Source organism: Amblyomma maculatum, chromosome 10 (genome assembly GCF_055883805.1).
Source record: "Amblyomma maculatum isolate TAMU_Amacu chromosome 10, ASM5588380v1, whole genome shotgun sequence".
NCBI classification, from domain to species: domain Eukaryota; kingdom Metazoa; phylum Arthropoda; class Arachnida; order Ixodida; family Ixodidae; genus Amblyomma; species Amblyomma maculatum.
In genome coordinates, this window is record NC_139353.1 from 30,081,405 (window position 1) to 30,106,532 (window position 25,128).

Here is a 25,128-nt window from a genome sequence, read left to right on the forward strand (position 1 = left end):
GCACTATATTAAGTTCGTCAACTAGATACAAACAATATTAGCCATGTTCACTTATATTTTCCATTTTTGCCGTCGTAAGCTTAAAAATTATTGAAATAAGTTCTCTTCCCTTGCGAGGATATGAGGACCTCATGTAGGGAATATACAACCTCGCTGAAAGTCTGTTGTGTGTGCGCTGCGCGGTGGCGCCTTATTCCGCAGCGTTTCTTGTTTGGCATAAATGAATTGAACCTGGTCACATTGAAAATGCTTGTATTATGTTCACTGCTGTTGCTTCACATTTCTGAGGGTCCCCAATCTGTTTCACATGTGACGTGCTTTTATGCCGAGGGAGCCTGCTTATGAGCCACTACGTGCGTTTTGTAATGCATTTCCAGCGTTCCAAGTTTCTTAATGGCAAGATTTTTGCCCTATCCCCCCCCCCCCCCCCCCATGGCAAGGACCTCCACTAGTACTGAATCAGCGTCACTACACGGCTCAGAAGAATACCCCTTGGGCTCTACCCTTATTGCAAAGACTGTACGTACGTTACCCAAATGACTTGATAACTTTAACGTGTGTGTATTGACTACCGATAAAAAGTGACATGAGCAACATCTAGGGAACATTGCGAACTGAAACTATTTAGACAACGTTTTGCGTTACTTGGGTGTACAGTGCCTGCAAGGTTGGCTTTCGACCTTGGCCCTATGTCGGCAGCCGATGGTACCCGGGGTAAAGCTGATAACCAATCCTAACCTTGGCCCAAATTTGTCGAACTAGTTTGGCCAAATTCGGCCATGATATCCGTCTACGTTGGACCAACATATGGACAAGGTCGTTTTCAGTGGGGTAATTGGGTAGATCGCAAGCGCTGCATGATGTTCCCATGATGCATGGGATCCTTGGTGACGATGCATGACGCCCGATGTTTCCGCGAAGATTCTGAAGATGCCTAAAATGGCGAGTTCGAAATTAGAAAAAAATATTTGAAGGAAGAAACTCAGGCGCAGCGGACACAATTTGCAGCAAAGCTCTAATTAACTGAAACCATTTTGTATTTATCCCACTTGTGAGGTAATTCCCAAAGGCAAGTTCGAATCGGTGGACAAGACAATGACAGATCAGTTTCTGAAAAGAAAAAAAAAAACAAAAAAAAAACTCGTTTTCAAAAGCCGTGCAGCGCAAGGAAATCCGACGCTTTTTTTTTCCGAAACCGAAAATGAGCGCAGAAAGCTCGGTACAGACAAAACTTCCGGTGATAACGCGATGCAGTGGCTACGGCGCCTAATTCGAACTGTGTACTCTACTGTGACGTGTCATGCACAGACTTTCGCTTCGTCACTGTCAAAATGACGACGGCTGGCAGCTGTTCGCAACTGGTTTCCTTCGCCTGCCTCAGATATTTAATTGTTCAAGTTAGCTAGTATGTTTAAAGAGTCACACTGAAAAACTTAAAACATTTATTTCGACGTTTCGGTCGTAGCACGACCTATTTCAAGGTCGTGCTACGATCGCAACGTCGAAATAAATGTTGTAAGTTTTTCAGTGTGACTCTTTAAACATACTACTTTTAATCAGTTGCCTTGAAAGCGTGTGATATCGCTAATATATATATATATATATATATATATATATATATATATATATATATATATATATATATATATATATATATATATATATATATATATATATATAGCATTGAAGGGAGTGAACAGTCTACGAGTGCAAGGCAAACGTTGAGTTTTTTTTATGTTTATACTGTTTGAATAGGCAGGAATTAGTCTTACGGTGATTATCGGGATAAAGAACATTAAATTCAAAGCGGAAGGAAAAATAATGCGCCGATATCGGTATATATATATATATATATATATATATATATTGCTGCGGAATTGACGACTTCATAATGAAAAAGAGGGACCATGTGGACACAGTATGACGAATTAAGGAAAATAATTTAGATTGGCGAAATCATCTTTTTTAGGGATTGTAATGAGCTACGGGAACTATGTCACTCACGTACGTCGATGAATCTGCCGAAAATATGTCTTTAATCCACGAAATCTCTGCACTGTACAACGAAAGGGCGTTGTTCTCGTTTATATTGTTTTACTGCCGATACTTGCACAACAGCCCGCTTTTTAGACTGCGCCCGCTTTGTAAGTGGCGTATACATATAATACATATGACTTCATGACTGCATCAATCAATAGGTGGACAAAAGTACAAAAAATAAATGAAAGGCTACAACGGCCAGCTGCTTCCTATAAGTCGATTACACTCATGAGTAGAAGGGCTCGTAAGCATAGTTTCTTAATGCTGTCTTTATTAAATTTACATCCTTGCTAGAGGGCATGCACAAACCACAGTCTTTGTTCGAACATCCAGGGCCGCGGTAGCTTCTGTAAGCCACAGCTAGTCTGTGTATGAGTATTCGAGGAAGAAAGAAGGCAGTCAACGTATCGCAAAGTATCGCCGTCGTAAGCCGTTTCGCCCAACCGCAGAGGACGCAGCGAATCGGTCGAGCGATCGGTGCACGTGATTGGTTAGCCCGTGCCGCTCTCCGCAGCGGCCCCTGGAGTCATCGGCGTGCATAGCGAAGAGCACGGCGCCGGCGAAGTGGCGCGTGGCGTCGAATAAGCGCGAAGAGTTCGGCCCGAAGCCGGCCTGCCAGAAGCGGTCCTTGTACACCACCTGGCAGTCACCGTAAGGCGAGTAGTGGCGGTTGTAGCCCATCTTGGTGACCATCTGACATATCTGCCAGTAGCTCGAACCAGCCGCCATCTTGACAGCGGGGTCGCCCTCCTGCGGACGTACCGTAACGGACAGTTAAAACCCGCATGCTGCCGAAATGTAATTTGTGCTCCAAGATTGCGCGTTTTGAAGTGTTCTTATGGAGGAAGAGTCGGGGACTAAGAGTGAGTTGCTAGTAATTAGTCATTAGCATCCTGAGAGCCGTCATATGGCCGCCAAGGAAAGCTATCTTAGAAACTTCGCGGTTAAACAAAACCCTGTATACAACTAATGTTTCAGACATAAGCCGCGTCGAAGTCAATCGAGTGTTCAAAGGAACATTAGCTCCAGTTTTTTTTTTTTTTTGTAAGGAAGTTCAAGAAATACGTTTCTTTAATAATATAACATTTCAAGGATTCACTGTATACCAAGGCCGCCGACAAATTTTTAATGTTATGTTTCGGTTATTTGGTTTATGTGTTTAACGTCACGAAAGTGCAGTGGTTAGGGCGCAGTGGTTAGGGGCTCTAGCATGATGGGGGCTCTAGCATCAGCGCACTGGAAAACCTCCTGAACATCCTGTTACGCTTGTTAAAGCGCGTGGTACACCATTTCACACAGCTATCCATTATTTAATCCGAAATGGTCAGTATGGTGACCCCAACCGCAGAAAATGAGGAGCGGGAGGAGGAGCAGGAGGAAATAACTTTATTTATCGCACGTCGAGAATGTCCTGGAGGAGGAGCAGGAGGAGGAGGAGGAAATAACTTTATTTAACGCACGTCGAGAATGTCCTGGGCCAGGGTCACCAAGGCCAAGTGGTCTTTCAAGTGGTCGGAGGCTAACCAAGCCCGCCACCTTAGGGGAGGAGGGTGTGGAAAATGAGGTGACTGAATTGCAACAGGGCAGGAAAACACGCTGTGTTCTAAGTAGACTTAGCAAGGCCAAATCTGGCTTTTAGTCGGGACAAAGTCATCTTTTGTTGAGCGCTTTCCTGTCATGCGCAGCTTTACTGACCACGTCGTTGGGATCATGTTTGCATAACTGAACGCACGTTACGTTAAGGTTTCTACTGAGACCACATGTTAATGCACATAATAAACACGCGGAGAGGAACGCACGTTGAAGGCGCTTGAGTGGTTGAGGAAGTAACTGGCCGCCTCGAAGGTGATGCTGAATAGAGGCCGGCGCGCCCCCGACCGCTCGAAACCTGGCAGCGTCTCCCAGAGGTCGGCTAGCAGCCGCGACACGCTCGGCGACCGCGTGGCGCCCCCCAGCGCGAACGGCATGGGGCGCTCTCCGGAGTAGGGGACAGATCGTGCGTGCGCAGAACCACGATGTCCTGCACCAGAGAGAGCACTCTGTGCCCCACCCGTGCGGGAATAATTGTAATATTCTTTTGTGCCACTCGCGTCCTCCGGCGAGAGTAATTAAACTTTAATATAATTACACTGTTTTACTGCATAATCGTCCACAATTAGGATACCACGTTTAATGGAAGCAGAAAGCGAAATATTCGTCGGTGTTTAGTCAATATTACTAGCGTACATTTAATACGAGACTCTCGACACTGAAGCAACGTTGATGCGAGCCTTAAAGCGAGTAAACATGGGCAACGAATTTTTGCAACTGCACGCTCAGATCAATCTTGGAGATCTGGTGAGCCGATCTGGTCTTACCGCGGATGCATCCAGTTGGTCCATCCAAAAGTACCCAACGTGTTCACGTCAATATTTGTACAACCGGCAAGCAACACAGAAATATTATGGTTATTGCAATAAGAGCTATCAGCAGCTTAGCCTTCCTAATTGTATTCGTCGTTTTCAGCTTCATTTGTTTTCGAAATTAAAATAACTGAGAAAAATTGGTAGGCGCCACTTCCAATGGCCCCAGCATGATAGTCCCAGATAAAGTAGGAAATATTCCATATTAATAGCGTACTGTGATTATAGATATTACAAAACAATGATAAGGGTGTTAACCTGTACTTCGAATAGTCTGCGCCTGTGTCTTAGTGCATCGTCGTCCTCTACCAAGATAGGCGCGGTGCATAAAAAAATTGGGGCTCCTGCTTACAAAAATAACGTTACCGCGTTAAATACGTCCCCATATCTAATCGGGTGCACATTATTCTTATAGCATTCTTTCTCATTGATTTTACATACGCTATAAATAACCAAGAAAGCTGGGCCCTGCTGCATAATTGCGGATGCTCTGCAAGTTCGCGGCCCAACTTTTAATCTCCCTCAGCACTGCACTTTGAAAATCATATCAGAGCCAAATAAGTTTAGGTTTAGGTTTGACGGGTCTAACGTCCCTAAGCGACTGAGGCTATGATAGACGTCGTAGTGGATGGCTCCAGAAATTAAGACCTCTTGGTGTTATTTAACGTGATTAGCCGACATCGCACACTATACCGGCACATTTCGTTTTACCTGCATTGAAAACCGGCTGCACGCGGCCAGGATTTGGCCACGCGCGCCTTCGAGTTCAGAAATTGAGCGCTAACCACTGAGCCAAAGGGGTAAGGTAGAAGAAAAAGAGGGTTGAAGAAAGACCTGATGGGTGACAACGAGCCATCGGGCTGCTCCTTGTGGAAGGAGACAACGGCTGACACGAACAGGTCCATCCGGCTCGAGTCATCCCGCATGCGCCCCATGTGCGCAAAGAACTCGACGTCCGTGGCCGTGGACGTGTAGTGCGACCGGTAGAAGGAGAGCAGCCCGTCCAGCTGCTTGGAGTGCAACCACGTGCCCACCAGTGCGCTCAGTTCGTTCTAGCTAGAGCCGCGCACCTGCGTCCCATCGCTTACGTGAATGTGGAAGAAAGAGACAGGACCACTGCATCGCATTTTGGAATGCATCACGCGGTAATGGAAAGTTGAGATACGAATAACGTCCAGCGTGGAGACGGGGTGAAGTCCGGCGTACGGTATGCAGCTCTTTCTTGGCGGGAAACCCATGGGCAAGTGCGATTGCTATGGAACGATTGCTGCCCGCACTGCAACAGGTATCACGCACCTCTAACCCCCCCCCCCCCCCCCCCCCCCACACACACACACTATGCGATGTAACATGGCTGTATGTTGACGGTCACGTGGTCCATGTCTGGAGGCCTGGATTCCAGCCGGCGACATAAGTACGCCTGTCTTCAACTTTCACTTAACAGTACTAACACCACTTGTGGTGTCATTCGATTTCTCGCATGCAGCTGCAGGTTACTTTGGAGGCCCGATTATGACAGATTCCAACCGACGATATATAAACTCACAACAGTGGATCACTGCCCAAACTGCATAGAGTACAAGGCAGGCAAAGAACACATTCTTCATATCAGTAACAGAAATAAATATACACTTTCCAATTTCTCAGACTGGGTCCCCTCCTTTTACGGACCGAGTTGAGCTGACCTCAAAAGGGTGACATCATGCGACATCGGCCAGCATGGAAGCGAATAGGAGAGTAAAATATGCAGTATACTAATGTTGCCTAACTTCAGTGTGCCTGTACACACTGATGTTTATGACCTGCTTTGGTGGCGTCCGGTAACAGGCTCGAATTGGGGACCATGGTGTACAATGCCGCTCTTTGAACGTATGCGCGGCCAATAAATATTCTTTGAAGGCACTTAGACCTATGTGCGCCACGGCGAAAACCTTTCCTGCAACTGTTTGCACACATTTCTCCTTTTTTTTTTACATTTCTGTTTGCTCCATTTTATTTATTTTTTTTCATTTTATTTCGTACCTTCCACTTTCTTCTCTTTTGTTTACGTTTCCCCTTTTCCCATTTTTCCTTTGTTTACTCTTTTCTCTCTTTTGGTACTTCTTTCCTCTTTTAGGTTTGGTTTGTGGGGGTTAATATCCCAAAGCGACTCAGGGTATGAGAGACGATACAGGAGAGGACTCCAGAAATTTCCACCACCTGGGGTTCTTTAACGTGCACTGACATCGCACAGCACACGGGCGCCTTGCTTTTTACTTCGACATTTTTCGTTGTAACGCATGACGAGGCCGGATATATTAAAGCGTTGCAAGTTTTTTGACGTTTTTTGCACAATTTCGAACTTCGTGGCTCTTTTCACGTCGGCACACTATTTCGTCGTCCATGGCTATTTTGACGCCAAATTAACTTTGATATGACGCCAGTTAATTACCTAATTACTCCACATCAACGAAATTTTGCACATAGTGACATTTTGTGCCCCAATATCTCATAAAAGCCTTCTTTTACTCATATGTCACGTCATTCTTCGACATGAATGGTGTGACGCCATCCGTGGATGGACACTTTTCGGGCACGCCCATCATGAGAGTATAAAAACTTTCGCCTTTATAGACTTAATACGAAGCCAACGCCGTGCCCATCTTGAGTAAAATACAGAGCCATCGCAGCAATGAACCGACACGTAGAACGCAAATATCCACCTGGTTGCAGAAGACAGCCGTGGTCTGGACGCCGTTGCCCAAGAGCGCATACAGCGGCAGGCTCGGACGTTGGCGCCGCAGCAACGGGAATGCGTCGACCCTGTCGGGTCCTTCGTCCTCGGCGCGACGGTACAACACCCCGCGTGCAGACAGGTCGACGCAGCAGTAGAGCACCACTGTGCACAATGACACCGGCACATCGCGCAGCGAGTAGCCTCCGCGGCCGGGCTCGAACACGCACCACAGCTGCCGGCCGGAAGAAGCACCATCGGTAGCCGCTGGGATCTCGCCGAAATTGGGGTTGTCCACGCCGTCAGAGTAGTCGGCCGCTATCAGGCGCCTCGGCTTTGCGGAACCGAGCAAAAATTTCAGTTAAAACCACTGCTCTGCAAATGACTGCATTAATTAAGAGGATTCACAATCGCATGGTGTTCGTTTTGTTTGGTTTAAGCAGTTTAGGCTTAGCATGTCGGAGCGACTCTGGCTCTGAGAGGCACCACAGTGGAGGGCTCTGGATAGTTTTGACTGGTAGCGTTGGTTTTGACCACCTTCAACAGAGAGCCGACTTTGCTTATCGCAGGCGGCTGCTGTCTGAATTGGATTGGAGAAATTTCGTTGATCGTAACCTCTGTAACTGTAACTGACCTCTGTAACTAACTGTAGGAAGAAGGGAAAGAAAATGAATGGACTTGCTACTGGCTCTGTAGCTGAGTCACCTCCGCTGCCTTGTGACAAAAAAGAGCAATTAGAGAAGAAAGAAATAAACAGAAGAGGGCGTCGGCATCGCGACATCCATAGAGTCACTTTTCCAGTGACTCTAGACAGCCATCGTTCGCCACCGAAGCAGTGGGGGCTGCAATGACGGCCTGCAACAGATACAACCGCCGGTGTCAGACGAGCCCCCGCCATAAATGGCGGTGGCCTACCATTCCCAGCCCCGTAGAGCCAGGAGCAGCGTGGCTCGTCCGATAGATGCCGTCGTGACTCAATAAATGAATAATTATGGATAAACAACGTATAAACAAGTACATGCTTCCAGACAGCATATCGAGGGACCCCAATCAGTGGTAAAGTCAAAGGATAAGTTTCCACAGTATCGCGATCTTCATCACCCCGTGAATGGATTTGAAAGTTTCATATGAAAGTTTCATGTGGCTGCCCGATATGGTTGCCCCTTACCTTTGTTCCCAGCACTACAATTGTATCTGTGATTTCCTTCGCAACATCGTTAACGAAAATTGAACCGGCACAGCTAGGTTCGGAAATAACCTGAACGGGCACTCAGTATAAGCAAGAAACAGCATTAACAAGCGGATTAAGGAGGCTCCAGACCGGAGCCTCATTCCCAAGGGCAGAGGAAGGAGCCACGTTTATTATAACCCGTTTCATATATTTAACACCAGATAATGGTACTCAAAGTAACACTTATGAAGCGAGAAAACCACCCAGGCTATTGGAGAGAACTGGGGTGTTGCGAAAGCGATAATTCCCTGACACGTCAGGCCATTCCTTTATTTCGAGCCGACCTGCGTTTGCTTACGGACTGGGAGGGAGTTTTAAATGGTTTCCCATCAATCCGCCAATCTCATTGGGATGAAAGAGGTCTGAGTTGGGGGGGGGGGGGCAGCATTTTAAAATATACAACAGGAACAATAGAGGGCCAAAAGAAAGTTTTTTTCTTTTTTCTTTTTTTTTCACGGTTACTAGCACCATCGTCCTACATATTGCAAATAGTTTCAACACTTCCTTTCACTTTATTTGGGAGATTAAAATATGCCTTGCCACATCACGCTCGGACTAATTTATTGTTATCTCGCATTGGCGTGACTGCCTGTGTTTGCTGTCTGTGTAATGTAAACCTAATGCTATGCAATTTCCCATGGCTGCTCTATGGAAGCGCATTCCATTTAGCGGCCGTGGCATTAATTACTAATGCATTAATCACAATGATCTCATCTTTTTCTTATTCAACTCAGTGTAGTTAAAATACAACTTGGGTTATAGTATGGACGTGAAGGGACTACCAAGAGAGAGGAAGAGGGAAGGGCTACATGGGCATTAGCCCCGGACATTGTTGGGAGGGCTACATGGGCATTAGCCCCGGATATTGTTTTTGTATTCTGGCCCTGGGCGTGCAATATCAGGGCACGTTAAAGATCCGCTGGAGGTTCAAACCATTCTGGACCCTTACCCCATAGCACAACTATCTACCGGTTTTCATTACAGCATCACCTTTCTACACCTCCGCCCCTACGCCGCTCTGATGTGCATCGAGAAGTGGTGCAGTTACAAGCGGCCTCGAGTTTATCAAAAAAACATTTTCTGTGTATCTGATCCCATTTCCAGCAGGATTATTGAACCGGGAATCACATCCCTCACGATGGAAACCCTCAGTTTCTCCTGGGAATGATATTCATTTCAAGCTGTATCCCAAGTGATTTCTTTACACACACTCAAGGAGTGGTGCGCACGCACCCTTGTTTTTATTATGTATAATTCGCAAATAATATTTCTTAAACACTGCAAGAAATTGTGCTAACAGCGCCGGAAGACGGGAATGTACGCTAAGGTACACATCGTCCATAGCTTGCGTGTAGTGAGAGAACTGTAATGGAAGCGGACTCCTGTGAAACGCCGCAGCCTTCGGGCGAAATTCGCGAGGCGCGCTAGCTGTGGCAACTTAGCACGCAATTCTGAGAGTTCCTGCGATGAGAAAACTGCAACGCGTTTTGCGGGACAGCATACCTGAGCAAAACGCGGAGAAACGCCTACGTAATGAGTACGCCGAATATGCGGGTTTAGCATGGACGCTTCGTAAAGCTCTGAAAGGAAGTTTTCCTGTATACGAAAAGCTTATTTATCAAGCTGTGGGGCAGTGCATGGCTGTATCGTAAGCCTCCTGCTTTACACGCACATGCCAATCAGTGGTTGGTGGAGCTGCACAGCACTTTGTAGTATGACGCCATGTCAAGGCAGTTTTCGCTCTACAAAGCGGCGCGAAAATCGTGAGCTTTTACGAACATTCTGCACAATTCGGTTTTACCAAACACTTACTGAGGGGCTCTAAAGTCTGCTTAGGTGCAGAAATGCGAAAGCATTGTGAGTTATGTGACAAGTTCCATTATGCGTTCTGAATTTTAATTCCTTAGTTTCTGTTTCTATTAGTGAATTCGGACGAAGCCAAATTTTTGGGGTTCATGGCGCCAAATTTTGGAGGTGGCCCACATAAATTTTCAAGTCACCACTCAGTTGATCATACCCAAATTACGTAAGACACCAATTTTGGTCAAATTTCGTGGGTCAGGGAGGTCAGACTTCAGAGGTGGCCCATATAAAGTTTGGAGTTCACCATTTAGTTGGCTACACTCATATTGAGTCAGACACCAATCTTGGGCAAATTCTCATGTGGTCGAATTTTGGGGATCCAGAGGCCAAATGTATGGGGTAGCCGAGCCCAATCTGGGGGTCACCATTGAATTTTCATTACTCGAATTAGTTCTACATCGACTTTGGTAAATTTCTGATAAAGTCAAATTTTAGGTGCCCAGGGGGTGAAATTTTGTGGGTGACCCATCCCAATCAGGAGGTCACTACTGAATTGCCAAACTGCTATCAGGTTACTATACATCCATTTAGGTGAAATTTTGATGAGGTAAATTTTGAGGGTCCAGCGGGCCAAATTTTGTAGGTGATCCATCCCGATTCGGAGGTCACCGCTGAATTGGCCATAGTCGAATCAGCATATACATCAGTTTTGGCCCAATTCTTACCACGTCAATTTTTGGATGTCTAGTGGGCCGAATTTCTGGATAACACATTCCAATTCGGAGGTTACAGCCGATTTGACCATTCTCGAATCAAGTTATATTATACACCAATTTTGTTCCAATTCTGACGGGGTCAAATTTTTCGAGGTCTAGAGAGCCAAAATTTGATGTGGCTCTCCAAATTTGGATGTCGGCATCTAGTTGGCCATTCTTTATTTAATTAAACGCTAAATTTGGTACTTTTATGCTATTGACTTATGCAATGAATTATTGGCAGTTGGTGCGGGCACGCTATGATGACAGGCTTTGTCCACACAATGCTGACACAAGAGTGGACGGAGAGGTTCTGACGTCACCCACTAGACAAGAAAAGTTTCACTGAGTTTTCGACTCGGATTCAAAATAAAAATAACTTCAAGGTCTCACCGAGATTTGAACTCGGATCGCTGGATTCAGAGTCCAGAGTGCTAACCATTACACCATGAGACCTAAACTCCTTCCGACGCCGGGAATCGAACCCGGGCCTCCTGGGTGAGAGCCAGGTATCCTAGCCACTAGACCACGCCGGAACTGGCGGCGTTGGCACACCAGGAAAAGTCTCAATCACATATAAAATTGTTAGGCATTTGGCATCTAGAATTATACCTGATCAAAATTATATTCCTCGAAGTTAACCTCGAATACTCGCAAAACAATGCCGAGAGCATTATTTCTCTGCACACAGTGTTTCTTTTTGCTGCAAGATGGCGCCACCAACATGCGTTTTTGGATGCGAAGGAACACCCGCGAAATTCAACATCGCGGATTGATTCGGTGTGGAAAGAATGAGGTGTGGTAAGACAGGGCCCTTTTATTTTATTCCAACCGCACCTGGGGTTGGAACCGCTTCGCTGGCCACTTCACGGGAGCGCCATGCTATCTCCGTAGCCGACCAAACTGCGTGTTTACCTGCCACTGTCTCACGCTGTGCATTAGAGGTTGTCTTCACCAACGTACATTCACGCGCAATGGATCTAGGTCACACCGCTATTGAATACCTTTCATTAGTTGCACTAAGCGGTCTCAGAATATTATAGTACGCAGCCATTAAGATCCTCAATTACTGATTTCGCCGATTTTCGCAGAAGCCCGACATTCAAACATAGATATTATAAACGTAGCCTGCTAACACGCATGCTTTGTGTTCGAAAAATAAGCTAAATCGGATGAAATCTTCACTAGTACTTACTTCAAGGAGACTCTTCGAATAAATCACCATGTCCGAGGTCACCTTGGTCGGACGGACAAACGTCATGACCAGCGCCGCCTGCGTAAAAAAGTGGATATCGAAATTGAACTCTCCTCACACAACTGCGTTTGGCAACACATATGCAGCTTTCTGGATCTCCGCCCGGACGCCCTCTTTGCTCGACGCATTTCTTGAAGTTGATTCTTTTGAAAAATCAGATTTTTAATCGCATATACGGAGTAAAGTTCTAAATGGGACATGCCATTGTCATCCAATATATCACAGTTTTGTAGTCTTGCAGATAATACTGGCGCTCAGTATATTATTTTCGAAACCTGAGCGCCCGAGACGCATTTTTCATTTCCAAATAAGCGACTGAATCTCATATCGTGAAGCTTCTCCTATCGTCAACGATCGCCATGTTGAAACGATTGGTGACGTCACAGAGAGACACCGCGCTGTCTGCTGTTGTGGCGACATCTATGCTGCCGATACACTGTACTGTGTTCACGGCTGCTCAAAGACCGGCATGACTCCCAAAGAATGCACTCAGCATAGTTTTGGAAACAAACGACAGACTTAGTGAAGCGCGATTTCTTGTCCACACATCCACTTTCTGCACGACCGCCGTTATCGTCCGTGGCAGCACTGCTCCCATCGCCGTAAAACCCTGCAGCGTCGGGCCCATCGTGCTTCCGCAAGCCGTGAGCGCTAGCGATACCGAGGATCCGTTGAGCCAGTGTCAGAAAAGCATGCTGAAATTTGTTTTTCTCGTAATAGTATTAGGCCGCTGAAAATGAATTAAAAAAATTAATGCTTCTTGAGAACTGCGGACCCATATGATGGGAGTTTTTGCTCACAGCCGCGGTGCGTTGCCCGTATTCTTGTACGCAAGCTTCGTTGATAGGGCATCGTGGAAAATACTTTTCTTCACTACGAAACAATGGCGTTGAGAGGAAGATTCATGAATGAGTGGCTCATTTACTAAAACACCTCGCTGATGAATTACAAAGGGCCCTCCGCCGTGACTTCGATGCGCAGTAATATAGGCCCAGCGACGATTAGGAGAAGCAGACAGTCAGATCGCCGTCGTCTGCCGCGTTCGCGGGCGGCACCGTTGATTTAAGTCTCATGAACTTAGTGTTTACTTTCAGATACAGCTGGGGCCGGATAGGGCCTGGCGATGAGCAGCGTAAACGATGCATACTGAGATCGTACGGGGTATGCCTCACTGTTGCGCTTGTCATTATATACACTGTGCTGCTGCGTTATCCAATGATGCTCGAAGATTGTATGTACATAAGCGCCATCGGACGGCACTCTATGCATTGCGCATTTTATGTGTTGCTTTTGAGACATGTTTCAGTGTACAATGTGTCGCTGTTCGAACGGGCCAGCTGATGCGCCTTTCGTACTCGGGCGCGCCGATGTGCACATGAATCCCGCCCACAGACCCTAGGTTAAAGGCGCTAAAAGATATCGAAAAGCTCAGTCAATGACTGTTTGGTCAGCAACATCAACTTACCGCGGCTTCGCGTAACCGCGGGTGACGCTGCTCGTACACAGAACCTCCAGCATGGAGAAAGGAAGTTCTTTCCTTCCTCCATGACCTGTAGAGACGTTGCGTCGGTTGATGTCGGCACTCGTGCACTACGCCGGTTGCCAGATCAGCAAGCAGGTCACTAGAAATGAAAATACTAGTTTTAAAAATTGCGGCTCCGATGCAGTTGAAATTTAGGGTTAGTTGTTTAGCACATCAATTATAAGATACAATAAATAGTTTATTTTACAAAATTGCTGCCATGACTCCTTCGAGCCTCTCAGTGGAGACGAAGAGTCGCGTATTCGCAACCAAACTTGTGCATGGTTTGTATTTCAGCCATTAAATATCGCACATCATCTTTCCACCTCGCGGTTTTGCCTTCAAAACGCGCTTTATCGCTGCCTTTATTTTATTTAGGTTACATATTTTGTGGCGCACTGAGCAATTTCTTAGGCTTAAAGTAAGTCATATGATTTGAATTACTATTTATAGGTAGCTCACAATACGCCGTCCACTCCTAGCATCGTCAGCTTAAGGGCGCGGTTTATTGTGCACCCGTATCCACATCTGACCAAACTAACAGTGTATGATACGCACAGACTCCAAGGCCATCGAAATTTGGGCACGCGAGCTCCAACTATCCCCATTTGTCCCTTAATCTCATGCGAACGTTCCCACAGAGCTTGGCTCGCGTATCATGGCCGTTCTTTTCCTACTTTTCAAAGGCTTCTCCTCCAACCTCAGCGCGTTTGGAATTATCCCTTTCTCGACAGGTTATGAAACAAGACGAAACAAACAATAACACCTCTAATCTCAACAGTTGATTCCTTACTTCCCAGAGACCATAGTTGCCTGGAATAATATCACTAACTACGCAGTCACGTAGAAGTCGTTAGGATCGTTCGAAGACCTGATATAATTTACCGATGTTGTTCTGTCTCTATGTATGTTTATTTGTGTGTATGTACCAACCCAGCTGACGTCCTGCAAAAAGGCCGCAGTATGTATAATTAAGTGAATAAATAAAGCAATACTTCAACGGCGGTCACGTCACCTGGAACGCCAGCACCGACACTGCCACGCAGAAAACTACCAGGGTGTGCGTGTGGCTTCTCAGGCGACCCGGTCGGTGCACAGGCGAATGGTGGGAAAAGAGGAACTGGTTTTGCGGCGAGGAATCGACCAGCGTCTGTTGAGAACCTCCGCTATTGCTTCCAGCTGCATCACGGTACCAGAACTGGTGAAGGCTTCGCGTTCACGAAGGTGCAATGTGGGCTTTGCGGGGCCTTCGACGGACGCGGTTACGCGGTAAAGGCTTCCTCCGAGCGTTGTGAAGAAGCTGCGCGAAGACGCCTTCGCGCTGTCTTCTTCGGCTTCTTTCTTATTGGCGATGGTGGTGTTATTGTGACGTCAATGCTTTTTCGAGATCTTTTTTTCTGGATGCCTGTATCTTGTTTTGATGCTAGGTGAACAGTAAGAGCTTTAATACACAATGCAAGGGAAGGAACGGCTCCTGTGTCGTATGCGTCTTTGCTTGTGTCGCTAAATAGAAAATATTGTATTTTTAAATCAGTCATTCTTTTAAATGTATGCGGATGAAGTAAACAAGACAGAAATTGAATTGCGCTTGTGGTTAGTCTTTCACGATGGCAGGAACGAGAAACGAAGGCGCGCGTACCGAAGCCTGAGATATTCTACACCGGGCACCCAAACACATGGACGATCGCAACTAATCGAACATGCTGTCTCCACACACGGAATTGCATAAAAGCATACAGAGGAGAAGCACTGTCCAAAAGACTTCACTCCTGCAGTCTAACCAGACGACTATCAGCCACAATGAGCCCATTGTGGTTTACAGGCCAAAGTTAGCATGCAGACCACGTGATACGGGCCAGCCAACTCCTTACTTTGTTGCCTCCTTGCAACTGTCCGGTCGATTCTGCTGCTCTGTCCCTTACAATGTGCCACCATTTAGCCTACAACCACATGCTCTATTAAACCGACGCAACAGGGAAATAGAGATGACAGAAGAAGCAATGATTGAGGAGCGGAAATATAAGCATATGTCTAATAGCGGCATGTTTTCTGCTTACTACCTAATACAATCACATTTTCTCTCTCCCGCCGTGGTGGTTCTGCTTCTGGACGCCATAGTGTGCGGAGGCAGGATAGCTGGTTCCTCGCGAGCTGTGGTAACGGCCAATACTGGCCGCGAAACATTGTTTTTGGAAGAAGGAATGCAAGATTACAGGATTGTACTGCCGCCTCTGCCTACCAGGAAAGGACTGAAGACTATGGTTCTTCTTCACTGTGATATCACAGGAAGGCTTTACAGGATAGAAGATTGCTGCCAACCCCTGAAAGACGCCGGCGTTATGAAAAAGGCGGGCGGTATCGGCGCGTACCAGATGTCCATGTCTGGTTAGGGAATATCCGCAGCGAAGAGGCACAGAAAAAAAGTTACGTAGCTTAGGGCATATCCTTGTTAAAGGAAAGGGGTATATACATAACACAAGTATATATAAATGAATATATACATATAACAAGCTCCCTGGAGAAGTATCTGCGAATATACTGCGTGTCATGGAGCAGAAGTAAATAGCTGGTAACAAGTTATCGAAAAACAGGCAAAACACCAGAGAGTGGGCGTGGAGAAGTGTTGTCTTGTCCGCCTCCACTGTGTTTTTGTCAATTTTGCGATAACTTATTTGCGTTAGTTATGGTGGAGTATTACGACGATGGGAAATATCGTTCATGAAGAACCTCGTGTTGAATAACTGCTCTTGTTCCAAAGTACAGCATACGAACTGTTCTGGAAGCATTGTAGCGGTTGCTAAAAAACATGCCTGTTATCTACCAGGCGATGAAAAGGTCACAAAGGCGAATTCGCGTGATTTATTTCCTTTTTTTTTGTTTCCAGTAGATAACTGCGCTATGCCAGAAGTTTAGAAATACATAATGTTCCGAAAATTGACTCCTTTATCATCCTTAATCTTCTGCTCAGCCTGAACAAAGAAAGTAAGTGGTACCATCGAAATTCGAAATGCGTGCGCCATTCTAACTAATCGCAAATCTGTGTGGTTTCATTGCTGATGGTGAATATTTGGTCAGGGTACAAAATTTCCTGCGGAATGTTCCTGGTTTAGCTTTTATCACCCCGTCAAATCCAAATTAGTGCCAGCCACATCCAGAGTTCCTGTAGGCCCTGTCCTTGGGCATTTGTTGACTCTTATCTTCATTGATGATTGTACCCCAGTCAGGAACAATAAATAAAACTATTTGCTGACGATTGCACAATCTGCAAATAAATCAGGAGCCGTGAAGATCACCCCATACTATAAAAATTGCTAAAAAAAATTGATGAGTGATGCAACAGCGGGAAGATGACAATTAACACAAATAAATCTTAACCAGAAAACCAGACATAAACCACAAAAAAAAAGAGGCTTCCGATTTCGCGCACAAAACGATTGATGTACAGTGGACTGTCTCTTGTCAACGAGCGCAATTTTTAAGTGTCACATTTTTAAGTGTCACAGATGGGGTGTACAAGTCAGCAGTATCACTTGTATTGTCCTGCTCAAGTTATTTTTCTTAAAAGACACCTTACCTTGCCACACCATCAACTAAACCTCTGTAGCTTATGTGAAGCATGCTCATTTTTTTTTCTGCACTTTTTTTAATCCGCACCCTCACCGCTGCTGATCCGACTCTGCCTGAGAAGACGCACTGCGGACAAATAAGATCACTTAATTATTTCGACTCTCTTACTGCAGGGCACACAGAAAATTGAAGCTAGGTATGAATTGATATTATTATGCACATTTTGCAGAGACCTAAAACAACCACACGTGCTTCGGGCGAAGGAGGAAAATTGAAAGACAGTAAAATCATCGAGATTTTTCACACAAAAGATCATGCACACAGGATCATATGCAAAGCTGGCTCCAAGAGAACGAGTCAGTCAATAAATAGGTGCAACTTGTCGGAAGCCTTAGCAGAGTAGCACTGTCAAGAAATGAAAAAGAAATAGGTGTAGTCCGACATAATTAATTGAACCTCTGCAAAACACGCGCCCAACGAGATAGGTATAGAAACAACAAATTGCAGTTAAATGAGGTTCTCATAACTTGCAAAACAAAAGGAACATGTCTAGAACATTAACACAACACTACCTGCGAGTCCCAACAAAAGGAGCTGATACGCCTACGTAGGACTCCCGCGCTTGTATCTAAATTGGCAAAACCTTCTTAGGCGTGTATGCTTTACCTTGTGAGTTAAGCCAAAAATGGACAATCATCCTGCACAATGCAACTGAGACTCCAAAACAAAGGTACAGCTTGCATACGTCATTTCCACTGTCACTTGTCAGTGGATGCTTTTTCAAGTTGTCTTTCCCACTTCTTTAACTTTACCATCACAACCTTTAAAATGACGAACGAAAACTGAAGCCAAATTCATTTTGAGTAAATCTAGAGATTTTCCTAATTCCTTCAGAAGTTACAGGTTTTTCTATACAGCGCGCGCAATATAATCTTCATTACAGAGATATAGTGGACGGAGGTAATCCATCAGTGTGATTCAGTGTTATGCACGGACATTCGACCAAGTAACTGGCTCTAGAAGGGCCCTGTTGGCTATTTTCGTACAATGCAGGATGAAATATTGCAGAGCTTTATCCCGGTTATGTTTAGTTACACGTGCGTAAGCTCTTCCAAGCATGAGTACATCGTTGCTTTCATGGTAATAAATATTTATTGCGGAATCATAGATTCATTTGTCTGTTGACGCCGTAGGTTACACTACAAGTTCACCGGTTCGGTATCACCGGCATGCCAAGCCGTTGTCGATGGCGAGGTCTCGAACCTTCTTTCTTTATTTTTTCATCGAGGATTCTCACTGTTCTTCGCGTGCTGCCCACGTAGTCTTCAGCGCTTCTCGATGATCACAGGCTGCGAAACGTATTACTCCAAAAGTTTGACGCATATGGTCTGGCACGCGCCGCAATCGTGGCGACACCGAGGAGCGACGTTCTGGCCGCGTGCTATCACTGCGTGGAAGCGCGGTGAGAGAGAGCGACCGTGCCTGAACAATGTTGATCATAGAAGACGTACGGCCTTAAAGCGCCCAACCTGGCCCCGTAGATCTTGGAGCTGTGACTCGAGAGCAGAAATCTCCACTCCGGAAATCCTCGCTGATCTAACGATCTCTTCTTCCTTGGCCTTGCGGGCGGCCCGTGACTTCTTTGCTGCTTGGTTGTTTTTCTTTCGGCGTTCCCAGTACGCCTCGGTTTTAAGTTCTGCAGGAACCGGACGTCGATGGCGCGTCGGTCCGGCGGCAGAGCTGCATTGCGGGTGCCCTCCGTTGACGCTGCCGCAGTCGCCGACGGCTTCATTACTGACGGGCGACGAAGGCGATTCGCCCCTCTCTGCAGATGTGGGTGAAAGGTCAAGCGGCTGCTCCTGGCAAGGTTGAAGTCCTGCAAGCAGCTGCTCCAGGTAAGCTTGGGGTCCTGCAGCTAGACTTTATGGGGGTGTTACTCCCGCAAGAATGCGCCACGGGGGGGCTAGAGGCTACAGTCGCCTTCTAGCCCCGACGTGCCAGCCCTAGCAGACAGAGCTGTGACCCCCAACCCGCGGTGCGAGAAATCGCCACTGCGGCGGGTTCGGGCCAGAGGGGACAAACACGAGTTGCGTACTCGAACAGAGTTTATTGCACTGCTCGAGTACACGGCAAAGGAATAGCAATTAAGAACAACCGCCGTGTAGCGAGCGAAAGCCGCGTACGGGGGTGCAATAACAACCACCTAATGGGGAAGCGCGTCAAGTAGGTGAGAGGAAGAGTCTTCTCACCTGACACAGCTTCTCGCTCACATCCCGTTGCGGTGCCTACGGTCAGTGCGCGATTCTCGGTGACGGCGGTGGTCTCCTCGGCAGAAATCATGAACCGCGCGCTGCGCGCCCATTCGCCGAAGAACCCCAGCGAGTTGCTGCAGTCGCGCTCCTCGACACGGAACGGGAGAGGAGGTCTCCCGGTTACGCCGGCAGGAAAGAGGGAAGCCCGCGGCAGCGTCGCCGCAGGGCCCGGGAGGCGGCGGGGGGTGGCCAGTATGCCCTCTCCTCCGCCAACCTCTCTGCCAGCGCGCGTAATCACGCGTGTTAATTACGCGCGGGCGTTACAATGGAGGAAGGGGATTGTGAATCCCCACATCCCCCCCTCCTTAAAACCGCCGTACGGCTAAAAGTAGTCACGTTCACCGAGGGATATATCGAGGGGGCCGGCTAAACGCCGTTTAACTTTTAAACCAAAAGAAAACCATTTAAACCCAAAGAAAAGTGCCAATATACAAAAAGTTGCAGACAGCTCACAGCCACGGGTGTCGGAGGGGGAGGCAAGGCCGACGACCTCAGGAGACGACCTTGGAGCTGGGGGCACACGTGCGGCGGCCGCAGGTCCCGCTTCTTCACCGTCACTCGGCCAGGCTTGGAAGTGTCGATGGCTGCAGGCCTGCTACTGCATTCATCGTCGGTCAGCCAGGGCAGCCTGCCGGGGAACGGTTAGGAACTGCGTCTTCGCGTTGCGTAGCATGCTGCAGGCCCCCCTCAGCGGGTCGTCCGCTCGCTCCCGGCCGGCCTCTTTTCCCTCCGTCGTTGACGCCGCCGGTGGCGAGGGCAGCGGGGCGCCAAGCTGCTCCCGCTGGTGAAGTCACGGCCGCGAGCACCGAACGGCGCCAAGGCGGGCTCTTTGCTGCAGCTTTCGTCGTGCTAGAGGCAGGGGCCCGTTCCACGAACTCCGACTGGCTCGCTCCGTAGCCGACCGGAAACCGTCCGTCTTGGCCCGGTTGACGGTGACAGCAGGCTCTGGGTGCGGGAACGCCACTCCTTTGACGGCCTGCTCCTCGATGCTGCAACGGCCGACGTGGCCTCCGCCGGCTCCCCTCCTTGCTGGCTGCAATGCTGTCTTTTCCCTAGTTAAATTTTTTTTTTCTTTTTTCAAATCTACCCCCGCTCGATCTTTTCCAAGAGAAAGCGCGTGCTTGCTCCGGAAGCAAAATGTGCTGAATATTAACAGAGCGTCCCATCTATATTCAGAACAAGAAATTACTCCCTGCGCATTGGTCAGAGTTACGTCTGCCGTGGGCGCAAGTCGTAACGAGGCGCGATGCTCGAAATCCCAAGCCTTGCCTCTCGCTGCAGCTGCCTGCTGGTGGGGGAGTGCGTCCTCCTCGGGCCACGCAGCGGGGCTCGGATTGCGGTGCGCTTTGTGAAAGTCTAGCTCCGCCATCTTTGCTTGCAGCTCTGTCGCGCGTCGGCGTGTGCCCAACGCAGCAACCGTGGCGTTGTTGCGAACTTATAGAGGAAGTTCTACCCATTCGACAACGTCACCATGCACATCACTAGGCAGCGAAATGACACAACTTGAAGAAAAGTCTTAGGGCCGTTCGCATGCTCAGCGATGCACACATCGTGCGATATAGCTCGTCTCAGCGTGACCAACCTCGAAGGACTCAGTGTATCCTTCGTGTGGGGAAAGGAATTCGCAAGGTGCTGTAGTACTGACGGCAGGGATCCAACGCGCTCACAGCAATACAAGCTGTGTAGCGCCCGCACAGGCAGCAATACCAGCGTGCCCTTTGTGCGCCGCGGCCGCGCCGCTCGGCTCCCGGAGCCCGTCGAACACTGGTCGACTAAATAAAAGAAAAAAACAGGATCCTACCGCTTTCCTAAAGCTCCCTTAAGGCTGACTAGGCTCCCCACTGCACTGATGGAATTAAAACGGTCAGCACTTAAACTCGGAGAAGCCGGGTAGGCCGGCCCTTCTCTGAGGCTGCGAGCCATCGCGACGAACTGGCTAACGGGCGCGGCAGAAAGGATAGTAATAACACTTCTCATGCCTTCAACGTGCGCGTGCAAAAGTACATACGCTACAACGTTTCCAGTTCTCCCGTAGAGCATGGTAAGTCAAAACACTACGAGAGAATGCCCATCACACCAGCGTCCCCGCGTCACCCTGCTACAGAGCGGTGGAGTCGTGTATGACATCCTGCTCTCGCAGAAAATTACAAGATCACAGTGGCTAGCGTCAGCTCCTGATCTCTCGCAATAAGAACAGTTAAGGTGGTTTTGCTTGCTTGCCGTTGTGCAATCACCACTGCAGTATTAGAAGATACTGAAAAGTCAGTCCTGCTCACTGCCATGGCTAGTCTATGTGTCGGCGTCGTACACACACAGACACTCGATTTGTCACACCTCTGGCCCCACGTTCGGGCGCCAAAATATGGGGGTGTTACTCCCGCAAGAATGCGCCACGGGGGGGCTAGAGGCTACAGTCGCCTTCTAGCCCCGACGTGCCAGCCCTAGCAGACAGAGCTGTGACCCCCAACCCGCGGTGCGAGAAATCGCCACTGCGGCGGGTTCGGGCCAGAGGGGACAAACACGAGTTGCGTACTCGAACAGAGTTTATTGCACTGCTCGAGTACACGGCAAAGGAATAGCAATTAAGAACAACCGCCGTGTAGCGAGCGAAAGCCGCGTACGGGGGTGCAATAACAACCACCTAATGGGGAAGCGCGTCAAGTAGGTGAGAGGAAGAGTCTTCTCACCTGACACAGCTTCTCGCTCACATCCCGTTGCGGTGCCTACGGTCAGTGCGCGATTCTCGGTGACGGCGGTGGTCTCCTCGGCAGAAATCATGAACCGCGCGCTGCGCGCCCATTCGCCGAAGAACCCCAGCGAGTTGCTGCAGTCGCGCTCCTCGACACGGAACGGGAGAGGAGGTCTCCCGGTTACGCCGGCAGGAAAGAGGGAAGCCCGCGGCAGCGTCGCCGCAGGGCCCGGGAGGCGGCGGGGGGTGGCCAGTATGCCCTCTCCTCCGCCAACCTCTCTGCCAGCGCGCGTAATCACGCGTGTTAATTACGCGCGGGCGTTACAATGGAGGAAGGGGATTGTGAATCCCCACAACTTCCACCAGATGAGCCCTTGTCTGCAGGCGCCAACAGCAGTAACTGGCCCTGGCATGGGACATACTGCTGGTGGTACATCGTGCGGACTGTAAGTCTTTCGTGAGAACCGAAGGTCAACTGCACAGAGTAGAGGGCAAGAAAGGTTAGAAAGGTCCACCTATGTATGAGCCATCGTTTGAAGGACAGGTAACACAAGACGCAAGCACGCCTGACAATGACTAAGTGAAGCTGCGTGCTGGAGACAGTGGCGACAAACAGAAGAAAAATTTGCGTGTTGGGGCTAATAGGCGCACACAACCTCGTTGGCATCTGCTATTTCTTATAAGGGCACAGACAACCACAACAGAGCCAGCTCAACGCTGTCATGCGCCAAGGGGACCACCGTTATCAAAAGGGTTATTTCTTAATCGCAGGGGTTTTAATGCCCGAGTGTTGTGTTCACAACAGGCACAGAAGCGGTTGTTCGAGGGTGCTTTCACATCGCCGTAAAATGTGCAAACTTGGGACTTCCGATGGTTTCATGTTTTACGTTTTTAATTTCCCAGTGGTCTTACCGTTTCTGATTCAAATTGACAGGCTCTCGTGGTTCTATCATCCGACGTGTCATGAGCATTTATGTAAACACATGACGTTTTCCTGCAGGATTATGTGAAGCATATTATATCGAAAAATGCTGTAAATTTTGCCTGAATTCAAATGGCGTTCTAAAGCGGTGTTGCACAATCTTTCTCTTCTGTCACCTAGCTTTGTGTAGTTGGCTGAAGCGACATACATTTGTCGTCAATGAAATCAATTTCTTTTTTTTTTTTTTTTACTGTCAGACTGCAGTTCCCTCCTGGGGTGCATGTTGCCGCTGCGTCGATCATAGTATCAGAGGCGATTTTGTTCTAATTGCAATGCCATTTGGTGCTGAAGTTAAATAAATAAATATAATACTGCCAAAATAAGTGTCAGGGGGCATTGTTCAGGTCAAAATTCAAAGCGTAATGAATGACCGTGGTCATGATTTTCATGCATGTACAGACGCACTGTCATGACTATACGAGGGTAACTTTTACAGCGTTGCTATACAACCGTTTTCACGCGCGTGCATGTCTCGACAAGCAAGACCTTGTACTCGATGATAGCGTCTGGACTAGCGGTTCACCAAGGATGTCTGCCGATGACTTCTTTTGTGAGCTTGGTCGTTGTTGCGGCACATCACAAACAGCTGGCAAAGCTTAAGTTCAAGTATGCATAACCCTGTCTTCTTTATAATAGGTACCGTCTTTGCAAAAAGTAACCAGGTTGCATGGTTAGCTTGTATCCTAAAGCCATTCCAAGAGGATCACAACTTGTTAATAAGTGAGGACAGGAGCCCGCTTTTACTTTGCCCCGATGTACAGCTTCAGAAGTGACGAACGCTCTGCTACCCGATTGAGAGGCGGTACAAGCAGCGTGGTTACTTTTGCAAAGATGGTACATAGCTTTCCGTCACCAGCCTAAAAAAAATGTGCAGGGATAACTGTAACAGTTTGGTGACTTCGAAATAAATACTGCTCGCTGCAGCTTTAGGACCACGAGTAGCTATTCGCTTTTGGCGCAAGAAACAACGAGCCGCTCGCATCGCGTAAGTGCAACTCAAAGGGTTTCAAATCACATGCACATAAGCTACGTGGACATTACTCACGTTGAAGCACGTGAGCTCTGCACGTACGGGGAAACTATAACTGTCTACTTGGATTACGCATAAAACTATCAAACGTCGTGAATTTGAAAAACTTCGCAGCTAGTTTGAATAGATCGTCGAGGACTTGACACGAAATAAGTGTTTTTATTTATTTATTATTTTTTTTTTACGCGGTAAGCTGGGCGAGTTGGGGCTTATTTACAACATACATAGTTCTAACGCATATCACAGGAACGAAGGGAGAAGTATTAGTGGGGTATGTGTTCTCCATTCGTCCCTGTGATGCGCGCCAGAACTATGTATGTTGAAACGTAAAAAAAAAAAAAAAAAAAAGTAATAACAGTATGGTAACAGTAGAACAACGCATCCGGCAGAAAATAAAATATATAAGGAAAATAACGCATCTGCTGCGCGAGAGACCATGAGAGTATGCCATTCAGTAATAAAGTCTACACGTACCATTGCGCAGAGGATGTGTCCTTTGACCGTTGTTGCGGTGTCAGGCGAAGAAGGCCGCACTGTACTCGGCGTGGGAGGCTCCAAGCGGCGAACTCACACGATGAGTTCGGGATACAAAGCGAAGCACGAGCGAGAACTGCTGTCAAGGAGTTCAGTCGTGTACGTAGTGACATCGCTGTTACATTTGGGCATGTTTTAAACGATGAGGGTGAGAAGGAAAAACTCGCAGGGCTCATACCACGTGACAAAAGCAATGAAAGAAGCCCTGCTAGCATTGGTCGTTTAAAAGGTGACGAATGCATAGAAGGCGGTAAGCACTTGTAAACTGCTCTCAAACAACCTATTAATTTCCT

General features: G+C 47.7%; 1 protein-coding gene and 2 non-coding genes across 3 annotated transcripts; all 3 read right to left on the reverse strand.

Moving 5' to 3' along the window:
- Positions 1-2,417: 2,417 nt before the first annotated feature.
- On the reverse strand, positions 2,418-4,022 carry LOC146176028 (endochitinase-like). Its single transcript, XM_084580901.1, has 2 exons — positions 3,840-4,022; positions 2,418-2,790 (listed from the first exon to the last, which is right to left on the reverse strand). The coding sequence occupies exons 1-2, from the start codon at positions 4,005-4,007 to the stop codon at positions 2,440-2,442; spliced, it is 519 nt and encodes a 172-aa protein (XP_084437027.1). The 5' UTR covers positions 4,008-4,022; the 3' UTR covers positions 2,418-2,439.
- A 7,306-nt stretch (positions 4,023-11,328) lies between these two features.
- TRNAQ-CUG (transfer RNA glutamine (anticodon CUG)) lies at positions 11,329-11,400 on the reverse strand. Its single transcript has one exon. It is a non-coding gene; the product is annotated as a tRNA-Gln (tRNA).
- An 8-nt stretch (positions 11,401-11,408) lies between these two features.
- Positions 11,409-11,480, reverse strand: TRNAE-CUC (transfer RNA glutamic acid (anticodon CUC)). The gene has a single exon. It is a non-coding gene; the product is annotated as a tRNA-Glu (tRNA).
- Positions 11,481-25,128: the final 13,648 nt, after the last annotated feature.